General features: G+C 62.3%; 2 protein-coding genes across 2 annotated transcripts; both read left to right on the forward strand.

Annotated features, from left to right (window-relative positions):
• The first annotated feature begins 2,314 nt into the window (after positions 1 to 2,314).
• LOC135328616 (scavenger receptor cysteine-rich type 1 protein M130-like) lies at positions 2,315 to 8,388 on the forward strand. The gene is made up of 12 exons (XM_064513496.1): positions 2,315 to 2,402; positions 2,954 to 3,271; positions 3,431 to 3,748; positions 3,894 to 4,202; positions 4,420 to 4,734; positions 5,035 to 5,352; positions 5,431 to 5,757; positions 6,026 to 6,241; positions 6,699 to 6,836; positions 7,182 to 7,277; positions 7,954 to 8,082; positions 8,264 to 8,388. Exons 1-12 carry the CDS (start codon positions 2,315 to 2,317, stop codon positions 8,386 to 8,388), a joined length of 2,697 nt encoding a protein of 898 aa, XP_064369566.1.
• A 422-nt stretch (positions 8,389 to 8,810) lies between these two features.
• Positions 8,811 to 24,681, forward strand: LOC135328617 (deleted in malignant brain tumors 1 protein-like). Its single transcript, XM_064513497.1, has 13 exons — positions 8,811 to 8,870; positions 9,757 to 9,890; positions 16,809 to 16,924; positions 17,473 to 17,793; positions 17,964 to 18,278; positions 18,420 to 18,728; positions 18,971 to 19,285; positions 19,587 to 19,904; positions 19,983 to 20,315; positions 20,586 to 20,909; positions 21,632 to 21,727; positions 22,353 to 22,487; positions 24,542 to 24,681. The coding sequence occupies exons 1-13, from the start codon at positions 8,811 to 8,813 to the stop codon at positions 24,679 to 24,681; spliced, it is 2,916 nt and encodes a 971-aa protein (XP_064369567.1).
• The last annotated feature ends 732 nt before the right edge of the window (positions 24,682 to 25,413 follow it).

Raw genomic sequence — 25,413 nt, forward strand, 5'->3', positions numbered from 1 at the left:
GCAACCTCAGGCCAATGCCGCACAGGGTAAAGAAGCTCTTTGTGTCAGGAAGGCCTTGAAGTGGCCAGAGCTTTCCAGATCCTTTTGCCTTGGGCTGAGGATTAAATGCATCTGCACAGGGCTGACAGCGTGGCATGACTGACTCTGCTCTCCACTCTGCCTTGTGTTCACGGAAGCACAGAAGCACACAACGGCAGAGGTTGGAAGGGACCTCTGGAGATCATCGCGGCCAATGCCCCTGCCCATGAGGGTCATCTAAAGCCCATCGCCCAGGACCCTATCCAGACGCCTCTGCAATGCCTCCAAAGATGGAGACTCCACGACCTCCCCAGGAAACCTGTTCCCGGGCTCCATCACCCTCACAGGAAAGAAGCTTATCCTGCTGGGCAGACGGAACTTCCTGGGTTTCAGGTTGTGCCCGTTGCCTCTCATCCTATCGCTGGGCACCACTGAAAAGCTCTTGACACCCTCCCTGCAGATATTCATGCCCACTGATAAAGATTCCCCCACAGGCTTCCCTTCTCCACCATGAACAGGCCCAGTTCTCCCAGCCTTTCCCCGTGTGACGTGCTTCCATCCCTTAAGCATCGTAGGAGCCAAATGGGCCTTGACCTTCTCAGCCCCATCCTTGCCTGATTGGACGACATCCCTCCATTCCTCCCACATTTCCTGAGGCTGGCTCCACACCAGCCCTTCCTCAGCTTTTGGCAGTTCTCCTTAACCATGGTGTCAAACAGGTGTCACACAGCATTGGAGTGCTGTTAGAGTAGTCCTATTGATGAGGAGCTCCTAAGAAATCGAGCTCCATTTCAAGCTGACTGTGCTTCCTCTTGCTTTAGCGTACAAACAGAAATACAGAGCACACATGATAAGAGAGTTCTTGCAGGCAAGCTTGATTCTCATGCACTGCTGGACCCTCCTCTCCTGCCTGAGCCCTTTCCCTAAGCACAGCAACCAGGGAGACCTTGTTGGCAAAGCTCCTCCTCCCTTCCTCCTCCTCTATGTGCCCTTTTTCACTGGAGCTCAGGCCAGCTTAGCCGGGCCACCCTCCTGAGGAATCAGCTCATCTCCTGAGCCTCGCAACAGAGGCTTGTGCTTGCTGGAGGCTCTCCTTCATTCCCTGCTGGCTGTCCTACACTCAGGTAGGTGCTGGGGAGGTTAAATGTGATGATCACAAAGGCAAAGCCCTGCCAGTGATGCCACCCACACAGAGCGATATTAAGCTGGGGGAGGTCTCCACTCCTACCCAAAATGTCCCCTTGACTAGCAGGCTCAAGGGAACCAACACCAGTCTCCCATATCCCTCAGATTTGTCTGAAGAGGCCCTCAATCACTCTGGATTTGCTCCAGGTCTCTGTGGCAGTGGCACTGCAAAGAGATACTGATACACAGAAGCCTAGCGTTATCATACTCTGAAATGCAGCTGGCTGAGCAGAAACAGAAGCAGGTGGTGAGATGCTGGCTGTTCAGCAGGCCCAGTAGATGCCTGTGCTCTGACACAGAGCATCACTCGGGCTGCCACAGCTGCTTCCCTGTGGGGGCTGGTGTGCAGTGGGGGAACCAACTCCTTCCTTCCCCGTCACTGCATGGGGCAAGCGTGGCTGCCATGGGGACTGTGGGGCTGAGGGGCACAGGCCTGCAGGCAGCTGGGCAGCACCTCCATCCGCCTGCAAGCTGCTGTGAGGGGTCCAGGCCCCCCTGCCAATGTGCCATGGAGCCTGGGGCTGGGCTTGACTTGGTGCTGCCCTGGAGCTTTCTAGCCCAGAGCCAGCCCCAGTGCCTGCCCCATGTGGAGGGCTGCAGTGCGGAGGGACCTGGTGCCAGAGGTCAGCCCCACAGCAGCAAGGAGCCTGCAGCAGATGCTGCCCGCAGCACAGGACAGTCCTTGTTGGGGCAGGGCTCTTGCCACGCTCCCTGGCACAGTGTGACACACCCAGACCCATGCGGGATCAGGCATAGGAAGGGCCCGCACACCCTGCACCCACTGCAGCACCCAGGTGCGGAGTCCTGCTCAGATCATCATCAGACTCCCCACGGGGACAGCCAGGCAGGCACCCACCCACTGGTGGGGTGCGTGTGATGGCAGAAGTGGAGCCGAGACGCATATATGGGCATGCACGGGGATGGAGAAGGTTATTGGAGGCTGGGGCTCTGTCAGATGGGAGATAACCCTCCTGATAACGTCTCAAAAGGTGCCTAACGCTGTTGATTGGCTGCCCTGGCAGCGGGGCCTGCACCTCTGCCTATATATTGCCCTCCCCATAGCGGGGGCCTCTGGTGGCCCAGGAGGCAAGCAGGAGCTGGAGGCTGCACCATGGGGCAGGAGGTGTTTGGGATGGCCACCATCAGCCAGCTCCTTGCCAGCGCACTGGGACTGCTGCTGTGCGTGCAGCTCTGCAGGGGTGAGTGCCTCTGGGCTCCCCGGGACTGGAGCTGCCTGCCTTCATGTCGAGAGTGGGAGGCAGCCCTGGGGATGGGGAAGACACGATGGGGCTGGGGTGGCCCCCATGGGCCTGTGTGTGACCTGCTGGGCAGGCTTCCCAAGGACACCAGTGGAGACATCCCACCTGGACAGCTCTCGGGCACTCGCGGTGCCTGGGGTGTGCTGGGGACAGGGTTTTTGCAGTGGGGCCAAACACTGAGCACATGTGGCAGTATGCATGCCCCACAGTTTTCCCCTTGCGTCAGGTGCTGGACATTCAGGGGCTGGATTTGGCCCTGCCTTTCTTCACAGCTCACATCCTGCAGTGCCCCCAGGGCTTTTCCACATACACGGCCATATGCCAGGGCCCAAGAGCCAGCCCCACAGTGGGGAGTGGAGGCCATCAGGGCAGGGAACAGCTGTGGGACATAGCCCCCTGGGCCAACCTGGCAGGGCAGGCTGCACCAGGCACCCGTGGCATCATGCGGGGGCTCCACATCCTCCTTTGTGGTCCCACATGGGCACCCACAGGCACCGGGGAGCTGAGACTGGTTGATGGAGGCAGCCGCTGCGCTGGCCGGGTGGAGGTGAAGCACGAGGGCCAGTGGGGCACCGTGTGCAGCTATGACTTCCTCTGGGATGTCCGTGGGGCCTCCGTGGTCTGCAGGCAGCTGGGATGTGGCACCGTGGCCAGGACTTCCCCATACACCCCATTTGGGGCAGGGGCTGGCCGGATTTGGCTGCAACCCTTCTGCCGTGGCACCGAGACAGCGCTCCACCACTGCTCCCACTATGGCTGGGGCCAGCACTACTGCGGACATGACTGGGACGTGGGGGTGACATGCTCAGGTGAGGGATTAGGTGACTGTGCTGGGGGGCAGCCCTTTGGCTGCGCACGGTTGGGAGCCATTATGGCCATGCCCAGGGCCTCCCCACCAGGGACTCCCCGGGTGTGGGAGTGGCGCTGGAGGGCAGCACTCTCATGCCCTGAGGGCACCTCTAATGCAGATGCTGTGGAGCTGAGGCTGGTGAATGGAGGTGGTGGTCCCTGTGCAGGCAGAGTGGAGGTGAAGCTGCGGGGCCAGTGGGGGACGGTGGCAGATAACGAATGGGACATGGAAGATGCCGAGGTGGTGTGTCAGCAGCTGGGCTGTGGCTCAGCCAAAAGCGCCCATGCCTGGAGCCGCTTTGGGAAAGGGTCTGGACCAATTCATCTGGCTGTCGTTGACTGTCGCGGGGATGAGTCCGCCCTCTGGGAATGTACTATCAAGGGATGGGAGCTGTACAATGGAAGCCATGGCTGGGATGTTGGCGTGGTCTGCCAAGGTAAGAGCTGTGGCAGACACGGCCCAGGCTGTCTCGCCCCCGGGGGCCACCTGTGCCAGCACCAAAGCTCTGGTGGCAGCCCCTCCACAACCCCCCAACATGTCCCAGGGACCTCCAGGCGACCCCACACTCTCTTCCCCGGCAGGGTTTGTGCAGCTGGTCGGTGGGGACAGTGCCTGCTCGGGTCGTGTGGAGGTCAGGCAGGGCCAAGGCTGGGCAACCCTCTGCAAGGCCCACGTGGACCTCAACGCTGCCCATGTCATCTGCAAGGAGCTGGGCTGTGGAGCAGCTCTGGCCGTCACCGGGGCAGCACACTTTGGGGCAGGAGCCAGGCCCATCTGGGACAGGGGCTTTGAGTGTGCAGGCAATGAATCCCTCCTGTCTGCCTGTGCCCGCAGGCTGCCCCACAGCCAGGGCTGCACACACAGCAGTGACGCTGGCGTCATCTGCTCTCGTAAGAGCGTGGGGTGTGGGGCAGAGGCTGCAGCGGGGGGCATGGGGAGACGAGCAGCGGGGACAGGGGTGCCCTGGGCAGGGACGGGGCAGGGAGGCTGTGGGTTGGCTTGTGGCAGCCCCCAGGGCGTGGGGAGGCAGAGGGCTGCCATGCCTGTGTGCCCCCACCATTGTAGCTGCACAGGGCCTTTCTCTCCAGCACCCTTTCTCCCTCCCAGCCTACACGGGCTTCAGGCTGGTGAACGGCAGCACAGAGTGCACAGGGCGGGTGGAGCTGGAGGCGCGTGGCACCTGGGGCTCCCTCTGCGACGCTGGCTGGGACGTGCCTGATGCCCAGGTGCTCTGCCACCACCTCGGCTGCGGCTTTGCTGCCTCCGTGCCCCGCGGAGGGTATTTTGGGACAGGGAGCGGCCCGCTGTGGCAGGACACATTTCACTGCAGCGGGACCGAGTCCCACCTGGGAGAGTGCCCTGCCATGGCGCTGGGGACCCCCGCCTGCTCACTGGGCCACGCTGCCGCAGTCAATTGCTCAGGTGCGTGTGGGGCAGGTGGCGTCAGACACGAGGGCCTGCTGTGGGGATGGGACCCAGCACCCCAAAAAGGAGGGGTGTCCCTTCCCCCCACTGCCACCAGGAGCTGTGGGGCACAGGGCCCATCTGGGGAAGCAGTGCCATGTCAGGGCAGGAGGAGGGCTGAGCCCAGGCATAGGGCAGCAGGCACACGGGCAGGAGGAGGGCAGTGGGGCCATGCTGTCACCCGGCATCCCATGGGGCTCCCCGGTGCCCCGCGGTCCCCGCAGCACCTCAGGACATCTTCCCTCTCTGCGGGGACAGGTGGCACGGAACCCCTGCGGCTGGTGGACGGGGAGAGCCGCTGCGATGGCCGCCTGGAGGTGGCCCTGGGTGGGGCCTGGGGCCGAGTCCTGGCTCAGCAGTGGGATGCCAGCAGTGCCAGCGTGGTGTGCCGGCAGCTCCGGTGCGGCACAGTGCAGAAGGCCTACACCGCCCCAGTGCTGGGGCCAGGCTCAAGCCCCCTGGTGCTGGGCGGGCTCCGGTGTGTGGGCACGGAGGCTCACCTGGCCCAGTGCAACGCCACACTGCACAGCACTGTGCCACCGGGCCACGTCAAGGAGGCAGCGGTTGTGTGCTCGGGTGAGTGTGCTGGGAAGGGCCCCGGGGCGCCGCGGGGGCCCAAGCAGCTGCCCCGACCCCAGTGGTCTCTGGCTGCAGGGAGCCAGCAGGTGCGGCTGGTGAGCGGCCCTGGGCGCTGTGCTGGGAGAGTGGAGATCTACGTCCTGGGGACCTGGAGCCACGTCTGCGAGGATGCCTGGGACCTCCGGGACGCTGCCGTCGTCTGCCGCCAGCTGGGCTGCGGAGAGGCCCTGGCAGCACCCGGCTCGGCCCACTACGGCCGGGGCTTGGGGCCAGTGTGGCTGGGTGCCGGCGGCTGCTCCGGAGCCGAGGCAATGCTCTGGGACTGCCCAGCCCCAGCCCCGGCCCCAGCCCTGGGGCAGCGTGGTTGCAAGCAGGGCGCCAGTGTGGCAGCCATCTGCTCAGGTCAGTGCTGTGCTCCACCAGGGACGAGTGCAGGGTGGCTGTGGGACCGGCAGTAGCGCCAGCCCTCCCCACCAGACTCCCTGACCACCTCCCCACACCCTGGGCAGTCCCAGGGGGCAAGATGCCGCCTTCACCCCACTGCCCCAGCGTGTCCGTTTCTGGGCGTGCTTCTCTTGGAGCCCTAGGGAGGTGGGCGGGGTGACCGGGACAGCAGGGGTGTCTGCCCACCCCCGCCTGAGCTGTGGCCCCCCATTCTGCCCCCTTGCAGAGCTCACAGCCCTGCGGCTGGCGGGCGGCAGCAGCTGCACCGGGCGCCTGGAGGTCTTCTACAATGGGACGTGGGGCAGTGTGTGCGCCAATGGCACCAGCCCTGCGACAGCCGCCGTGGTGTGCCGGCAGCTGGGCTGCGGAGCCACGGGACAGCTGGCATCTGCACCGGCAACCACACAGGGCTCAGGCCCCGCGTGGCTGGCCTGGGTGCAGTGTGAGCTGGGGGCCGACTCCCTCTGGCACTGCCCCTCAGCACCCTGGCACCTGCAGCCCTGTGACTTCCCTGGAGACACCCACATCACATGTGACGGGGACCCTGGCAGCACCAGAGCAACTCCCACGCCAGCCATGGCAACTGGATGCCCAGACGGCGCAGCCTGCACAGGTAGCTCTGCCTGCGCAGGGCAGCACGGTGGCCCCAGGGATCCTCCAGCTCCGACCAGCACAGCCCAGTGGAGGGGGAGCAGCTCTGGCAAGGAGACCCCAGCTGCCGAGCACTGCCACCCCTCGGCCTCATGCAGGGGTTGGCTCCCGGGCACAGGGGTGCCCTCCTTGGCCTCCCTGTCCCGCCAGCCGCTCCCCTGCATGCCCCCCATGCATCCACAGTGATGCAGGACGGGACAGGGTCCCCAGCCTCCCTCCAGCTCCGCCGCATGTTGGTGTCCTCACAGGTGCCCACAGGAGCCCCACAGCGGGTGCTGGGGCCATGCCAGTGCCCACCATCCTCTGCATCATCCTGGGGACCCTGCTCTGCCTGGCCCTGGGGGCTCTCGCCATGCAGGCAAGGCGCACCATGGCTCAGCACAGAGGTGGGTCGTGCCGGGGGTCTCTGGGGCTGAATCTACCAGGACGAGGCACCAGGGCACAGCCAGTCAGGGCTGGGGGCTGCTGATGGCTCCCGGGACTGCCCGGCCATGGGACGGCCCGGCTGCACAGCCTGGGGGCAGGCGCAGCAGCGGAGGCCAGGAGGCCAGTGCCGAGCAGGGGCAGGACCCGGCGCAGCATGGGGGCCAGGCAGGGGCACCAGAGCCACTCAGCGGATGGGGCACAGCAGTGGAGCTGGGCCACAGGGATATCAGGGGCACAGCTGGTGACCCCCACCATCCCATGTGCTGTGCCCATGGCCTGGGGTTATGGCTGCCCTTGCTTTCCAGGCCCTGGCAGAGCTGGGGACACAATCTCTGAGGCCGTCTATGAGGAGCTCGACTATACTCTGACGCCGGATTACCAGGAGGTGCACAGTGGCTCAGGTGTGTGCACCCTGGGCCTGGCAGGCTGTGACTCCCAACGGCCCCTTGCTGGCCCAGCCTGGCCCGGCCTGGCACCTCTTTCTGGAGAGGGAGGTCTCTGCACTGAGGCCCCCACGCACTGATTGCTGCAGCAGCTGGGCTTGAAGCCTGGCCACCTGCTGACCACGGGGAGCTGCAGCAGGGGGGTATCTCCTTGCCCTCCACAGTCCCCACTGTATGGCGAGGCTGTCCTGCCCAGGGTGCTGGCCAGGCCATGGGGCTGGGCAGCCTCCACTAACACCACATCCTCCAGACTCACCGTCAGAGGGCTCAGCAACGAAGCTGCCGTATTACACCGACAACAGTGTGGAGGCCAGCAGCCCTGTGACAGCAGCAGGTACAGGGCCGGGGTGCAGGGTCATGCTACCATGTGCCCAGAGATGCAGCCCTTGCACCACAGCTGGTGCCAGCAGGGGCCACACGCAGTACCTGGAGCAGCATGGCCGTGTGGCCCTTGGTTATTTTCTGGGCCAGCACTCATGGCCAGGGTCGAGCCTCCAGGCTGCAGCCTCCATCCCAGAGTTGGCAGCCCCACGCAGCGGGCCCCCATGTCAGCACCCCCAGCTCCGCGGCTGGTGGCAGCTGGCACAATGCAACCCCTGCCCCAGCCTTCATTTGACTGCCCCGTCTGTCACAGACACCCCTGCCCTGTCCAGGCATGACCCCCCGGATGGGTATGATGATGCCGTGGCCATGCAGCACCCGAGAGAGGCCGCTGCTCTGGGGCTGAGTGACGGAGATTTCTCTGAGGCAGCGGCGCTGGGAGGTAAGAGGCACTGCAGCCCGCGCAGCAGCCCTACCATACCCAGCGTCGTGCTGTCCCGCCGGGTGAGGCTGCTCCCCTGCACTCTGCCGCAGTGGTGGGCCCCACGGTGGGGTGCCCCAGCCCAGGCCTGGCAGCCAGGGCATGAAACAGCCCCTACAGGCACCGGCCTTCCTGTCCCCAGTGGGGAGCCGGCCCTCACTGAGCCACCCGGAGCCGCCGGGAGCCACAACAGACGCCCCAGCCTCAGTGCCCAAGGACGTGGGCTACGATGATGTTGGTGTCAGCGGCCCCAGGACGTCACTGTGAGCATGGTGGGGTCACGCTGCAGCAGCCCTGAGGACATGCGTGGTGCCGTGTGACTCTGCCCCCACAGAGCCACAGCCTGGCCACAGAGGAAATCGTCTGCCTGATTGACCGCCTGCTCAGGCCTGCTGGGGACTACGGGCACTGTGGAAAACTGCCTCCATCATCCCTTCCATGCAGCCCTCCATGCAGCCTTCCATGTGTGTGCTTCCACTGTGCATTTTCTATTAAAAAAACAAGAATTTTTTGAGCCTTGGCCCCAGGGTCGGTGCTTTGGGCATGTTGCCATCTTACAGGGGTGGCTGGGGCAGACACGAAGCACGTCCTGCTCAGCATGAGCCTTCTCGCGCAGAGCCAGTAACTCTCCAGCTGCCCTCACCCAGCTCTGGTTAATCACAGTCGCTGCTGCCGGTGTTTCGTCCACGATGCCCTACACCGGGACGCCTCCCTGCATGGTGCCCCAGCTGCTGTGGCCCACACCTGCCGTAGGGCAGTGCTGCCCCAGGCTGACATTTGCCATCGCAGGTGGGGCACACTGCCCATGGCAGGGGCTGCCATGGAGTGAGTGCCGCTCTGCAAAAACAGCCGAGCATCAACAGTGCTGCCCGATGCAGCCATGGTGGAGCAGCTGGCAGACTTCCTCTCCTCACTGGAGGTTTCCCTTGCTGTAAGGCAGGCCTGCAGCCCAAACACAAAGGCAGGACAGTAGTGTGACAATTGCAAATGTCTCAGAGGGAGGCTACCACCTGCCTTCCTGCCTGCCAACAAGCAAAGGCCCCATCTGCAAGAGCAGGGCACACGCTTTGTCTCCTTGATTGGGGGCATCATTGGACACCACTGAAAAGAGTCTGGCCCCATCCTCTTCACACACTCCCTTCACATAGTTATACTAATCAATAAAAATCCCCCCACTCAGGCTTCTCTTCTCCGCCATGAACAGGCCCAGCTCTCTCAGCCTTTCCTCACATGACACATGCTCCCGTCCCTTCAGCATCTTAGGAGCCCTTTGCTGCACTCGCTCCAGGAGCTCCATGTCTCTCTCATCTTGAGGAGCCCAGAACTGCACATAGCACTCCAGACGTGGCCTCCCCAGGGCTCAGCAGAGGCACAGGATCACCTCCCTCCACCTGCTGACAACACTCTGCCTAATGCAGCCCAGCATACCCTTGGCCTTCTTGGCCACAAGGGCACGGTGCTGGCTCACGGTCAGCTTGTTGTCCACCAGGCCTCCCAGGTCCTTCTCTGCACGGCTGCTTTCCAGCAGGTCAGCCACCACCCTCTACTGCTGCAGCGGGTATTCCTCCCCAGGGGCAGGCCTCTGCACTTCACCTGATTCAGCTTCATGAGGTTCCCCTCTGCCCATCTCCCCAGACTGTCAAGCTCGCTCGCAAGGGCAGCACAGCACTCTGGGCTATCAGCCACTCCTCCTGGTTTTCGATCATCAGCACACTTGCTGTGGGTGCACTCTGTCCCCTCATCCACGTCACTGAGGAAGAAGATGAACAGTACTGCACCCAGCATGGACCCCTGGCAGACACCGCTAGCTACAGGCCTCCAACGAGACTTTGTGCTGCTCATCACAACCCTCTGAGCTCTGCCAGACAGCCAGTTTTCAAGCCACCTCACTGTCTGCCCATCTAACCCACACTTCCTCAGCTTGCCTGTGAGGATGTGATGGGAGACAGTGCCCAAAGCCTTGCTCAAGTCAAGGGAGACAACTTGCCCTGCTCTCCCCTCATCTACCCAGCCAGGCATCCCATCCTAGAAGGCTCTCACACTGGTTAAGCACGATTTCCCCCTTTGGGAATCCACACTTGCTACTCTGGATCACTTTCTTAGCCTCCACATGCTTGCCAGTGGTGTCCAGGATGAGCTGCTCCATCACCTTGGCAGGGATCGAGGTGAGGCTGCCCGGCATGTACTTCCCTGCACCCTCCTTCTTGCCCTCTTGCAAGACTGGAGTGGCACTGGCTCTCTTCCAGGCCTCAGGCACCTCTCCTGATCTCCAGCAGCTTCCAAAGAGGACTGAGAGGGGCCTAGCAAGGACCTTGGCCAGCTCGTCAGCACCCCTGGGGGCATGCCATGAGGGTGCATGGACTTGTGGATGTCCAGTTTGCTTCAGTGATCCCTAAGCCCATCCTCCTCCACCAAGGAAATGTCTTCCTCTCTTGAGGCTTTCTCCCAGCTCTCCAGGGCCTGGGATGTGCGGAGGGCCCGTCTTCATGGGAATGACTGCAGCAAAGCAGCATTCAGGATCTCTGCCTTTTCTGTATGCTTTGTCACCAGGGCCCTTTCCCCGGTCAGCAGTGAGCCCACAACTTCCCTTCTCCTCCTTTGGTTATTGATGGATTTAAAGAAGCCCTGCTTGCTCTCCTTCACATCCCTCAACACATTAAACTCCAAAGGGGCCTCGGCCTGGACCTTTTGAGCCCCATCCTTCCTACTCGGACAACATCCCTCTATTCCTCCCACGTTTCCTGAGGCTGACTCCACACAAGCCCTGCCTCAGCTTTTGGCAGTTCTCCTTAACCATGGTGTCAAACAGATGTCCCCTGGCATTGTAGTACTCTAAGAGTAGTTCAGGAAACCACAAGTGTAAGCCAGACACATGCAGCCACAGGCAACAAGCAAGCTAACGCTGCTGTTACTGTGGCACGGCTGTTTCAACCTCATGAAGAAGGACAAGCGCCACACACCACTGTGCTGCTGGGAGCTGCAGGGATGGGAAAGACAATGACAAGGAGGAAGATCACCGTGGAGTGGGCAGGAGCAGTCCTTTATACACAGTTTGACTATGTTTTCTACCTCAGGGAGTGCAGCAGACTTGATTTCCAAGCTCTGTCATTGCCCCTACTTGGACTCTTCCATCTGGGCTGGACCAGGAGTGCCTCTGCCTGGAGCCAGCACTTGCACTCACTCCCCTGGCCTTCACAGTCTGGATGGTTTTTGACAGGCACAGCCCACATGGACCCACGAGCCACCTGAGCCCTGCATGGCCAATGCCTCTTGCTCAGACAGCAAGCAGGCCCTGCGGTGTCCTAGGGGACGCAAGTACGGAGTTGCACTCTCTGGACTTGTGCACCCCCGAGCTAAAGAGAAACCTGAAACAATAGCTCAAGGCCCCTGTGACCTCCTGCCCCAACAAGAGGTGGCACAGAGCCCGGCTTGGGTCAGAGTGGTTCAGGTGGGCCCTGTCGGACTCTTGCCATGTGCTTGTGGCACAAGATGAGTGAACTTTTGCCTTAAACATTTCTTGGTACATAAGGTGCAAGCAAACCATAACCCCGAACAAGCCATCTGTTCCCGGCAGAAACAGGACTGAGCTGCTGCGACCCCTGAAATGGTCTCCCTGCGACCACCCGGGACACACTGAGCCTGCGCTGAACCAGACCACGATCGGACAGAGACTTTGGGACCTGGACTGCAAATTACTGCTGCTTAGCACAACTTTTATAAAACTTGCTTAGCATGAGTAGCTGAATTTGCTGAAGCCTTAGGCCGCACTCCTAGTTCAGTGAGAAAGGGCCCCAGAGCTGGTGCAGGCTGGAAAAATAAGGGAGTTACAAGCAGTTTGCCTTCCTGTGCTTCACACTCCGAAAGGGAGGATGTCAAAGCTTTGAAATAAGGTCTGCTTAGGCGCCAGGACCCTGGGAAACAAAGCTGCCTCTCACTGCTGAAACAGTGTTAATTAGGAGGGGATCTGGATTATATCCCCTTCCTCGGGACCTTGGGAGATAACACCTACTGTCACTGCTGGGGCAGTGCTAATTGCTGGAACAACACCTCTTTGTCAGGGCCTTGAGAGACATGGGCAGGACCAGAGGAATCAAAACACGTGTCAGCAGAAACCGCAACAGTAAAGGTAAGGGAGAAAAACAGCCTGCCTAGGAACAACGAGGAGACCCAATAAGGAGCAGGAGACCCCAGACCTAAAAATTAGTATTGGTCTGAACTACCACATGATGGGTGGGAAACTTAATTTGAAAAAGCTATAATTGCCCAGGGATTTCTTTGTTCAGGGTCCCTCTTCAGAGGCACCCAACTCGAGCTGTAACTATTGCATGCATGTCATTACAATTTATTTATTTAATTTGCCTTGATTTGGCTCTGAACTTTTCAGCGGGAACCTAGGGCTGGATCCTGCTCGAGTTGTAATTACTGCACGCGCATCGCTAAAATTTACACCCAGGGTGAAGAGGACCAACAGGATGCCGCTGGATCCACGAGTGGTGATATCTCTCTCTCTCTCTCTCTCTCTCTCTCTCTTTCTCTCTCTCCCCCTCTGTCTTTCTCTCTCCTCCCCTTTGCCTTTCCCCAACTTTTCTCCCCACTTCGTGGAAAATAAAGTTAAAAGGCTGTACGATATTTGACCAGTTTTAGTGTCTTAATCTTGTCCTTGGAATTGTAACGAAACCCTCCCGATATAGGATCGGCACTGTGCTTAACCCTGGCTCCTGTTCCCTAACTCAGAGCTGGAAAAGACTGAAACACAGATGTGGTTCACCTGAGCAGACACTGAGACAGGACAACCACAGTGTCCCTCTCTCGCCTGCACAGCCCTGGGTGCACCAGGGCTGCTTGGAGGCCAGCGTGGCAAATCCCGTGAGCTGTTAGGCTTTGGATACCTTCTGCCTCTTTCCCCTCGAAGCCCCAGGACAGTGAAAGCCATGGGCAGGGAGTGGGCATGGCAGCAGGGCTGTGGCCGTGCAGGCTCCCTGAGGTCGGATGCTGTGGGGCCAGGACAGTGTACCGCCATCGAGGTGGACCATGCCCTGCGGTCTCAGGTGGCAGTGAGTACCTGGGGTCATTTTAGCAGTTCTTCTCTTTTTCTTGCACTATTGAAAGATTGAACATATCGGGATTAATGGAAGAAATGCAGCAGGAGCTGGTTGCACTCAAGGGAAGAAGGGAATTTTGTGCTGTCATACCGGTGGGGGAGGACGGTGGCATTATGGATGGGGGTGCCTCGAAGGGAGGCCACGGCCTGCCTTCCTGCATGCCACCAAGCGTTGGCCCCATCCGAGACAGCAAGGCACACACTTTATGTCCGTGATTGGAGGCATCACCCACAAGGGGTACAAAGCGGGCCTGGGAAGAAAGCTGAATGCACGTCTCTCCATGCTAAATATCCCTCTCCGGCTTCCCAACTGCTGCACTTCCATCTCTATAATCAGCTCACAGCTTTGATACCTCCCGTGATTGTCCCACCAGTTAAACACAGAAGGTCTACGTGCTAAATGGTTACACTACATGAGCTTTCTGTCCCACTCTTGTCTCTCTGCAAGGCCTGCCAGCATTTGTACGCAGCCCATACCGGAATGCTGAGGTCTGACAAGCCCCTGCCACTAGTCCACTTCCCGACAGCTTCTGTTGCTGTGACCTGCTACTCTTTCAACTAGGGAAGCAAGTGGCTATGCACTGAGGTTTGCAGCCAAGGTAGGATGTGTCCTGTGAGAGTCCTGACTCAGTTGCTGGTCTGCACCTCATCCCTGCTGTCTGCACACAGTGGGAAAATCCCCACACTGGGGCACTGGAGCTGTCTGTTGTGTCACAGCTGGGAAAAATGTCCCCACGTGGCAGCTGAGCTTGCCTGGGCAGGGAGGGATTCCCACCAGCTGTGACGCAACTGTGGGCAGGTGCTGGCCACCCTCGTCCCTGCCTTGGAAGGGGGTTCCGGGATGCTGGATGGAGGGTGCATTCCGAGGTGGAGCGAGGTGCTGGGAACTCCCCTGCCCTTGGGTGGGTGCTGCTGCCACAACTTAGAGGTGGCCTGAGAGACCTGCAAGGCATTGCTGGGCTGAACTGCTTTGCTGGTACAGCCAGCCACGAGCACAGGTCCTCTTGACAACCAAATCCACCTAGCTACCTACTGCAGATGCTGAAGCAGCCACCCTTCCAGGCGTTGTGCGGGAGGGAAACAAGGGGGCAGGGCTGGGGCTGTGCCTGATTCACCGGACCTGAAAAGGGCACAGACCAGAAGTGGCATCGTCCCATGTTCCCACTGCAGTCGGTGGGGAGAAACAGGCCATACAGGGGGGGAACGCAGGTGCAGGCTGGACTGAACCATCCCAGGCACTGTCTCCCTCTGCCCTCCCAGCTCTGCACCAGCACCTGCACTAGCAGGGAGCAGGGCCTGGCAGCTCGGCAGTGGCAGTGCAACCTCAGGCCAATGCCGCACAGGGTAAAGAAGCTCTTTGTGTCAGGAAGGCCTTGAAGTGGCCAGAGCTTTCCAGATCCTTTTGCCTTGGGGTGACAATTAAGCGCATCTGCACAGGGCCGACAGCGTGGCACGACTGACTCTGCTCTCCACTCTGCCTTGTGTTCACGGAAGCACAGAAGCACACAACGGCAGAGGTTGGAAGGGACCTCTGGAGATCATCGAGGCCAATGCCCCTGCCCATGAGGGTCATCTAAAGCCCATCGCCCAGAACCCTATCCAGATGCCTCTGCAATGCCTCCAAGGACAGAGACTCCACGACCTCCCCAGGAAACCTGTTCCCGGGCTCCGTCACACTCACAGGAAAGAAGCTTATCCTTCCGGGCAGACGGAACTTCCTGGGTTTCAGGTTGTGACCGTTGCCTCTCATCCTATCGCTGGGCACCACTGAAAAGCTCTTGACACCCTCCCTTCAGATATTTATGCCCACTGATAAAGATCCCCCCACAGGCTTCCGTCCTCCACCATGAACAGGCCCAGTTCTCTCAGCCTTTCCGCGTGTGACAGATGCCCCCATCCCTTAAGCATCATACGAGCCAAATGGGCCTTGACCTTCTCAGCCCCATCCGTGCCTGCTTAGACAACATCCCTCCATTCCTCCCACATTTCCTGAGGCTGGCTCCACACCAGCCCTTCCTCAGCTTTTGGCAGTTCTCCTTAACCATGGTGTCAAACAAGTGTCACATAGCATTGGTGTGCTGTTAGAGTAACCCTACTGACGAGGAGCTCCTAAGAAATCGAGCTCCCTTTCAAGCTGACTGTGCTTCCTCTTGCTTTAGCGTACAAACAGAAATGCAGAGCACACATGATAAGAGAGTTCCTGCAGGCAGTCCTGATTCTAATGCACTACTGGACCCTCCTCTCCTGCCTGAGCCCTTTCCCTAAGCACAGCAGCCTGGGAGACCTCGTTGGCAAAGCTGCTTCTCCCTTCCTCCTCCTCTATGTGCCCTTTTTCACTGGAGTTCGGGACAGCTTATCCAGGCCACCCTCCTGAGACATCAGCTCATCTCCTGAGCCTCACGACAGACCACCCTTGTGCTCGGCGGAGGCTCTCCTTCATTCCCTGCTGGCTGTGCTGCACTTAGGCAGATGCTGGGGAGGCAAAGCCCTACAAGTGACAACACCCATGCAGAGTGATATTCACCTGGGGGATGTCCCCACTCCTACCCAAAATGTCCCCTTGACTAGCAGGCTCAAGGGAACCAACACCGGTCTCCCATATCCCTCAGATTTGTCCAAGAGCCCCTCAGTTGCTCTGGATTTGCTCCAGGTCTCTGTGGCACTGGCACTGCAAAGAGATACTGATACACAGAAGCCTAGCGTTATCATACTCTGAAATGCAGCTGGCTGAGCAGAAACAGAAGCAGGTGGTGAGATGCTGGCTGTTCAGCAGGCCCAGCAGATGCCTGTGCTCTGACACAGAGCAGCACTCAGGCTGCTGCAGCTGCTTCCCCTTGGGGGCTGGTGTGCAGTGGGGGAACCACCTCCTTCCTTCCCCGTCACTGCATGCGGCAAGCGTGGCTATCATGGGGGCTGTGGGGCTGAGGGGCACAGGCCTGCAGGCAACTGGGCAGCACCTCCATCCACCCACAGGCTGCTGTGAGGGGCCCAGGCCCTCCTGCCAATGTGCCATGGAGCCTGGGGCTGGGCTTGACTTGGTGCCGCCCTGGAGCTTTCTAGCCCAGAGCCAGCCCCAGTGCCTGCCCCATGTGGAGGGCTGCAGTGAGGAGGGACCTGGTGCCAGAGGTCAGCCCCACAGCAGCAAGGAGCCTGCAGCAGATGCTGCCCCCTGCAGAGGACGGTCCCTGTCAAGGAAGGGCTCTTGCCACACTCCCTGGCACAGTGTGACACACCCAGACCCATGCGGGATCAGGCATAGGGAGGGCCAGCACACCCTGCACCTGCTGCAGCACCCAGGCAGGGAGTCCTGCTCAGATCATCATCAGGCTCCCCACGGGGACAGCCAGGCAGGCACCCACCCACTGGTGGGGAGCGCGTGATGGCAGAAGTGGAGCCGAGAAACATATATGGGCATGCACGGGGATGGAGAAGGTTATTGGAGGCTGGGGCTCCGTCAGATGGGAGATAACCCTCCTGATAACATCTCAAAAGGTGCCTAATGCCGTTGATTGGCTCCCCTGGCAGCGAGGCCTGCGATTCTGCCTATATATTGCCCTCCCCATAGCGGGGGCCTCTGGTGGCCCAGGAGGCAAGCAGGAGCTGGGGACCGCAGCATTGGGCAGGAGGTGTTTGGGATGGCCACCATCAGCCAGCTCCTTGCCAGCGCACTGGGACTGCTGCTGTGCGTGCAGCTCTGCAGGGGTGAGTGCCTGCGGGCTCCCCGGGGCTGGAGCTGCCTGCCCTCACGCTGAGAGTGGGAGGCAGCCCTGGGGTTGGGGAGGCCACCGTGGAGCTGGGGTGGCCACCATGGGTCTGTGCGTGACCTTCTGGGTGGGCTTCTCAGAGGCACCAGTGGAGGCACACCACCTGGGCAGCCCCCAGGGGCCCACGGTGCCTGCACTGCGCTGGGGACTGGGTTTTTGCAGTGGGGCCGAACACTGAGCACGTGGCAGGACATGTCCTCTGCTGTGTTCACCTTGCATCGGGTGCTGGACATTCAGGGTCTGGATATGGCCCTACCTTTCTTCACACCTGGTGTCCTGCAGTGCACCCAAGGCTTTTCCACCCACACAGCCATATGCCAGGGTCCAAAAGCCAGGCCCGCAGTGGGGAGTGGAGGCCATCAGGGCAGGGAACAGCTGTGGGACAGAGCTCCCTGGCCAGCCTGGCAGGGCATGCTACACCAGACAACACTGACACCATGCTGGGACTCCATGTCCTCCTTTATGGTCCCACATGGGCACCCACAGGCACTGGGGAGCTGCGACTGGTTGACGGAGGCAGCCGCTGCGCCGGTCGGGTGGAGGTGAAGCACGAGGGCCAGTGGGGCACCGTGTGCAGCTATGACTTCATCTGGGATGTCCGTGGGGCCTCCGTGGTCTGCAGGCAGCTGGGATGTGGCACCGTGGCAAGGACTTCCCCATACATGCCGTTCGGGGCAGGTGCTGGCCGGATTTGGCTGCAACCTTTTCTATGTCGTGGCACTGAGACAGCACTCCACCACTGTCCCCACTACGGCTGGGGCCAGCACTACTGTGGCCATGACACAGATGTTGGGGTGACGTGCTCAGGTGAGGGATCAGGATACTCTGCCGGGGAGCAGACCCTTGGCTGCGTGCAGTTGGGAGATGGCATGGCTATGCACAGGGCCTCCCCACTGGGGCCTGCCCAGGCACAGATGGGGTACAAGAGTAGAGCTAGAGTGCAGCACCCTCATGCCCTGAGGGCACCTCTAATACAGATGCTGTGGAGCTCAGGCTGGTGAATGGAGGTGGTCCCTGTGCAGGCAGAGTGGAGGTGAAGCTGCGGGGCCAGTGGGGAACGGTGGCAGATGACGTATGGGACATGGAGGATGCCGAGGTGGTGTGTCAGCAGCTGGGCTGTGGCTCGGCCAAAAGCGCCCATGACTCGACCCACTTTGGGAGAGGGTCTGGACCTATTCAACTGGCTCTTGTGGACTGTCGCGGGGATGAGTCTGCACTCTGGGAATGCACTGTCCCGGGATGGGGGCCATACCCTGGCCCCCATGACTGGGATGTTGGTGTGGTCTGCCAAGGTAAGAGCCATGGGGTCCCTCCAGGCTGCCTCGCACTCAGGCCCCGCTATGCCAGCACCAGGATTATGGGGGCAACCCACCTGCAAGCCCCCAGCGTGTTCCACAGACCCCCAAGAGACCCCAGACTCTCTCCTCCGGCAGGGTTTGTGCGGCTGGTCGGCGGGGACGGCGCCTGCTTGGGCCGCGTGGAGGTCAGGCAGGGCCGAGGCTGGGTCACCCTCTGCAAGGCCCACGTGGACCTCAACACCGCCCACGTCATCTGCAAGGAGCTGGGTTGCGGAGCAGCTCTGGCCATCACTGGGGCAGCACGCTTTGGGGCAGGAGCCGGGCCCATCTGGGACGGGGGTTTTGAGTGTGCAGGCAACGAATCCCTCCTGTCTGCCTGCGCCCGCAGGCTGCCCCATGGCCAGGGTTGCACGCACAACAGCGACGCTGCCATCATCTGCTCCCGTAAGAGAGCAGGGCGTGGGGCAGAAGCTGCAGCGGGAGGCGCGGGGAGACGGGCAGCAGGGACAGGGGTGCCCAGGGCAGGGACAGGGTAGGGAGGCTGTGGGCTGGCTTGTGGCAGCCCCCAGGGGTGCGGGAAGGCAGCGGGGTGTGGGAGGCAGAGGGCTGCCATGCCTGCGTGCCCCCACCATTGCAGAGCAGGGGACATGAGGCCTTCATCTCCAGCACCCTTTTCTCCCTCCCAGCCTACACGGGCTTCAGGCTGGTGAACGGCAGCACAGAGTGCACAGGGCGGGTGGAGCTGGAGGCACGCGGCACCTGGGGCTCCCTCTGCGATGCCGGCTGGGACATGCCCGATGCCCAGGTGCTCTGCCACCACCTCGGCTGCGGCTTTGCCGCCTCCGTGCCCCGTGGAGGGTATTTTGGGACAGGGAGCGGCCCGCTGTGGCAGGACACATTTCACTGCAGCGGGACCGAGTCCCACCTGGGAGAGTGCCCTGCCACGGTGCTGGGGATCCCTGCCTGCTCGCCGGACCACGCTGCTGCAGTCAATTGCTCAGGTGCGTGTGGGGCAGGTGGTGCCAGCCACAAGGGCTTCCTGGGGGGAGGGGACCCAGCACCCCAAAAAGGAAGGGTACCCCACTCCCCCTACTGCCACCAGGAGCTGTGGGGCACAGGGCCCATCTGGGGAAGCAGGGCCATGTCAGGGCAGGAGGAGGGCTGAGCCCAGGCATAGGGCAGCAGGCACATGGGCAGGAGGAGGGCAGTGGGGCCATGCTGTCCCCCAGCATCCTGTGGGACTCCTTGGCACCCCACGGTCCCCACAGAGCCTCAGGACATCTGCCCTCTGTGCGGGGACAGGTGGCACTGAACCCCTGCGGCTGGTGGACGGGGAGAGCCGCTGTGACGGGCGCCTGGAGGTGGCCCTGGGTGGGGCCTGGGGCCGAGTCCTGGCACAGCAGTGGGATGCCAGCAGTGCCAGCGTGGTGTGCCGGCAGCTCCGGTGCGGCACGGTGCAGAAGGCCTATACTGCCCCAGTGCTGGGGCCAGGCTCGAGCCCCCTGGGGCTGAGCGGGCTCCGGTGTGTGGGCACGGAGGCTCGCCTGGCCCAGTGCAACTCCACGCTGCCCAGCGCCGTGCCGCCGGACCATGCCGAGGAAGCGGCAGTTGTGTGCTCGGGTGAGTGTGCCGGGAAGGGCCCCGGAACACTGTGGGGGCCCGAGCAGCTGCCCCAACCCAAGCTGTCTCTGGCTGCAGGGAGCCAGCGCGTCCGGCTGGTGAGTGGCCCTGGGCGCTGTGCTGGGAGAGTGGAGGTCTACGTGCAGGGGACCTGGAGCCGCGTCTGCGAGGACACCTGGGACCTGTGGGACGCCGCTGTCGTCTGCCACCAGTTGGGCTGCGGCGAGGTCCTGGCAGTGCCCGGCTCGGCCCGCTACGGCCGGGGCTCGGGGCCAGTGTGGCTGGGTGCTGGCGCCTGCTCCGGGGCCGAGGCGACACTCTGGGACTGCCCAGCCCCGGCACCAGCCCCAGCCCTGGCCCTGGGGCAGCGTGGCTGTAAGGAGGGTGCTGGTGCGGCAGCCATCTGCTCAGGTCAGCACCGCGCTCCACCAGGGCCAGGGCCAGCGGGGCTGTGGGACCGGTTGTGGCATCAGCCCTCCCGACCGGCCTCCCTGCCCACCTCCCCACACCCTGGGCAGTCCAGGGAGTGAGACGGCACCTTCGCCCCACTGCCCTGCCGTGTCCACTCCTTAGGATGCTTCTCATGGTGACCCGGGGAGGTGGGCGGAGTGGCCGGGACAGCAGGGGTGTTGCCCAGCCCCGCCTGAGCTGTGCCTACGCCCCCATGCTACCCCCTTGCAGAGCTCACAGCCCTGCGGCTGGCAGGCGGCAGCAGCTGCACCGGGCGCCTGGAGGTCTTCTACAATGGGACGTGGGGCAGTGTGTGCGCCAATGGCACCAGCCCTGCCACAGCCGCTGTGGTGTGCCAGCAGCTGGGCTGTGGGGCTGGGGGCCGGCTGTCACCTACACCCACAACCACACAGGGCTCAGGCCCCGCGTGGCTGGCCTGGGTGCAGTGCGAGCTGGGGGCCGACTCCCTCTGGCACTGCCCCTCGGCACCCTGGCAGCTGCAGCCCTGCGACTCCCCTGGGGACACCCACATCTTGTGCGACAGGGAGCCTGGAGGTACCAGAGCAACTCCCACATCAGCCACAGCAACCAGCTGTCCAGATGGCACAGCCTGCACAGGTAGCTCTGCCTGCACAGGGCAGCGCGGTGGCCCCAGGGATCCTCCAGCTCGGGGTGGTGCAGCCTCTCTGTCCCACCAGCCACTCCCCTGCATCCCGCTGTGCGTCCACAGTGATGCAGCATGGGACATGGCCAGACTCCCTCCAGCCGTGCAGCTCGTGTCGGTGTCGTCGCAGGTGCTCACAGGACCCACACGGCAGGGGCTGGATCCATGCCAGTGCCCACCATGCTCTGTATCGTCCTGGGCACCCTGCTCTGCCTGGCCCTGGGGACCCTCGCTGTGCAGGCATGGCGTGCCATGGCTCAGCACAGAGGTGGGTTGTGCCGGTGGTCTCTGGGGCTGAAGCTACTAGGACGAGGAGTCAGGGCAGAGCCAGTCAGGGCTGGGGGCTGCTGATGGCCCTGGGGACTGCCTGGCCATGGGGCAGCCTGGCTGCACAGGCTGGGGGCAGGCGTGGCAGTGGAAGCCAGGAGGCCAGTGCTGAGCGAAGGCAGGACCCGGCGCAGCACAGAGGCCAGGCAGGGGCACCAGAGCTGCTCGGAGGATGGGGCAGAGCAGTGGGGCTGTGCCACAGGGTTATCAAGGTCACAGCTGGTGACCCCCACCATCCCATGTGCTGCTCCCGCAGCCTGGGGTTATGGCTGCCCTTGCTTTCCAGGCCCTGGCAGAGCCACGGACGCAATCTCTGAGGCCGTCTATGAGGAGCTCGACTACACTCTGATGCCGGAGTACCAGGAGGTGCCCAGTGGCTCAGGTGCATGCACCCTGACTCCCGTGCTCAGGCCAGCCCAGCCCGGTGCCTCTTCCTGGGGAGGGAGGTCTCTGCACTGAGACCCTCACGCACCCATTGCTGCAGCAGCCGGGCTGAGAGCCCGGCCATGTGCTGACCATGGGAAGCTGCAGAGCAGGGCTGTATCCTGACCCCTCACAGTCCCCGCTGTGTGGCGAGGCTGTCCTGCCCAGGGTGCTGGCCAGCCTTTGAGGCTGGGAAGCCTCCCCTAATGCCCCATCGCGCAGACTCACCTTCAGATGGCTCAGTGACAAAGCTCTCGTATTACACCAGTGACAGCGTGGAGGCCAGCAGCCCCACGACAGCAGCAAGTACAGGGCTGGGGTGCAGAGCCGCAGCCCTCGCGCCGCAGCCGGTGCCAGCAGGGGACTCACATCGTGCCTGGGCAGCATGGCCACATGGCGCTCAGTTATTTTCTGGGCCGGCACTCAAAGCTGGGGCCGCACCTCCTGGCTGCTGACTCCATCCGAGAGCTGGCATCCCAATGCAGCTGGCCCCCATGTCGGCACCCCCAGCTCCGTGGCCAGTGGGGGCTGGCACTACACGACCCCTGCCCTGGAACTTCATTTCACTGCCCTGTCTGTCGCAGACACCCCTGCACTGCCCAGACACGACCCCTTGGACGGGTACGACGATGCCACGGCCGTACTGCACCTGGGAGAGGTCGCTGCTCCGGGGCCGAGCGAAAGCGATGGAGATGTCTCCGAGGTGGCAGCACTGGGAGGTAAGAGGTGCCGCAGCCCACACAGCAGCACTGCCCTTCCCAGCGCTGTGCCATCACGCTGGGAGAGGCGGCTCCCCCGTGCTCTACCACGGTGGTGGGCAGTGCCTGGGCACAGGGGGAGCCCTGGCCCTGGCCTGGCAGCCGGGGGATGAAACGGCCCCTAGAGGCACCAGCCATGCTGTCCCCAGTGCGGAGTCCATCCTCGCTGAGCCACTTGGATCTGCCGGGAGCTGCGACAGATGCACCAGCCTCAGCACCCCGGGATGCGGGCTATGACGATGTTGGTGCCAGCGGCCCCGGGACATTGCTGTGAGGACGGCAGGGCCACACTGCAGCAGTCCCTGAGGACACGCGTGGTGCCATGGAGCTCTGCCCCCACGCAGCCACAGGTCAGCCACGGCAGGCATCGTCTGTCTCATTAACTGCCCACTTGGGCCGGCCAGAGACTATGAGCACCATGGAGATATGCCTCCATCATCCCTCCCACGCAGCCCTCCAGGCGCTGCCTGAGTTTGTCTGTGCTTCCACTGTGCATTTCTCTCTTTTCTATTAAATAAAAATACAAATAAAAGAATATTTGGAGCCTTGGCCCCAAGGTGAAGGCTTTGGGCACATTGCCGTATCACCAGGGGTGGCTGGGGCAGAAACGGAGCATGTCCTGCTCAGCGTGAGCCCTGTTGCACAGAGACAGGAACTCTCCTGCCGGCCTTGCACGGCTCCAGTTAATCACTGTTGCTGCTGTGGGTCTTTTGCCCACGCTATCCTACACGGGGATGTTGCCCTGCACAGGGCCCCAGCTACTGTGACCCACACCTGCCCCAGAGCAGCGCGGCACCAGCTTGACATTCACCACTGCTGGTGGTGCACACTGCCCATATCAGGGACTGCCATAGAGCGAGTGCTGCTCTGTGGAAAGAGCCAAGCATGGGCAGCGCCGCCCGATGCAGCAGTGGTGGAGCAGCTGGCAGGCTTCCTCTCCTCACTGGAGGTTTCCCTTGCTGTAAGGCAGGCCTGCAGCCCAAACACAAGGGCAGGACAACAGTGTGACAAGTGGAGATGTCTTGGAGGGAGGCTATGGTCTGCCTTCCTGCCTGCCAACAAGCAAAGCCCCCATCTGGGAGAGCAGGGCAGATGCTTTGTCTCCTTGATTGGAGGCATCACTGGGCACCAGTGAAAAGAGTCTGGCCCCATCCTCTTCACACACTCCCTTCACATAGTTATACTAATCAATAAAAATCCCCCCACTCAGGCTTCTCTTCTCCACCATGAACAGGCCCAGCTCTCTCAGCCTTTCCTCGCATGACACATGCTCTCGTCCCTTCAGCATCTTAGGAGCCCTTTGCTGCACTCACTCCAGGAGCTCCATGTCTCTCTCATCTTGAGGAGCCCAGAACTGCACATAGCACTCCAGACGTGGCCTCCCCAGGGCTCAGCAGAGGCACAGGATCACCTCCCTCCACCTGCTGACAACACTCTGCCTAATGCAGCCCAGCATACCCTTGGCCTTCTTGGCCACAAGGGCACGGTGCTGGCTCACAGTCAGCTTGCTGTCCACCAGGCCTCCCAGGTCCTTCTCTGCATGGCTGCTTTCCAGCAGGTCAGCCACCACCCTCTACTGCATGGACAGACACTCCTGCCCTGCCCAGGGACTACATCCTAGATGGGTACAATGATGCCGTGGCCACGCTGCACCCCGGAGCGGCCCCCGGTCAGGGGCCGAGCAAGGAAGGTCTCCGAGGCAGCAGGGCTGGGAGGTAAGAGGCACCACAGCCTGCGTGGCAGTGCTGCTGTTCCCAGCACCGTGCCTTCCCATCAGGAGAGGCAGCTCCCCCATACTGTGGGGCTAACCACCCTGATCATCTCCCCACACCCTGAGCAGTCCTGGGCGGGGGGGGGGGGGGGGGGGAGCACCTTTGCCCCACTGCCTCGAGGTGTCCGCTCCTTGGGGTGCTTCTCTTAGTGCCCCAGGGAGGTGGGCGGAGCGGCCAGGACAGTGGGGGTGTCTGCCCACGCCCGCCTGAGCCGTGCACCTGCACCATGCTGCCCCCTTGCAGAGCTCACAGTCCTGCGGCTGGCAGGCGGCAGCAGCTGCACCGAGCGCCTGGAGGTCTTCCACAACGGGACGTGGGGCAGCGTGTGCGCCAACGTCACCAGCCTCGCCACAGCTGCTGTGGTGTGCCGGCAGTGGGGCTGAAGGGCCACAGGCCGGCTGGCATCTGCCCCCGCAGGCACACAGGGCTTGGGCCCCGCATGGCTGGCCTGGGTGCAGTGTGGGCTGGGGACCGACTCCCTCTGGCACTGCCCCTCAGCACCCTGGCAGCTGCAGCCCTGCGACTCCCTCGGGGATATTCACACCATGTGTGATGGGGAGCCTGGCAGCACCAGAGGGACTCCCACATCAGCCATGGCAACCAGCCGCCCAGATGGCACAGACGGCATAGGTACCTCTTCCCGCGCAGAGCAGCACGGTGGCCCCCGGGACCCTCCAGCTCCGGCCAGCGCAGCCCAGTGGAGGGGGAGCAGCTCTGGCAAGGAGATCCCAGCTGCCCGGGCACTGATACCCCTCGGCCTCATGCAGGGGTTGGCCCCCAGGCACAGGGGTGCCCTCCTTGGCCTCCCTGTCCCTCCTGCCACTCCTCTGCATCCCCCGTGCATCCACAGTGATGCAGCATGGGACAGGGTCCTCAGCCTCCCTCCAGCTCTGCCGCGTGTTGGTGTCGTCGCAGGTGCCCACAGGAGCCCCACAGTGGGTGCTGGGGCCATGCCAGTGCCCGTCATCCTCTGCATCATCCTGGGGACCCTACTCCGCCTGGCCCTGGGGGCCCTCGCCGTGCAGGCATGGCGCGCCATGGCTCGGCACAGAGGTAGGTCGTGCCGGGGGTCTCTGGGGCTGAAGCTACCAGGAGGAGGCGCCAGGGCAGAGGCT

Source organism: Dromaius novaehollandiae, chromosome 5 (assembly GCF_036370855.1).
Source record: "Dromaius novaehollandiae isolate bDroNov1 chromosome 5, bDroNov1.hap1, whole genome shotgun sequence".
Classification (NCBI taxonomy): Eukaryota; Metazoa; Chordata; class Aves; order Casuariiformes; family Dromaiidae; genus Dromaius; species Dromaius novaehollandiae.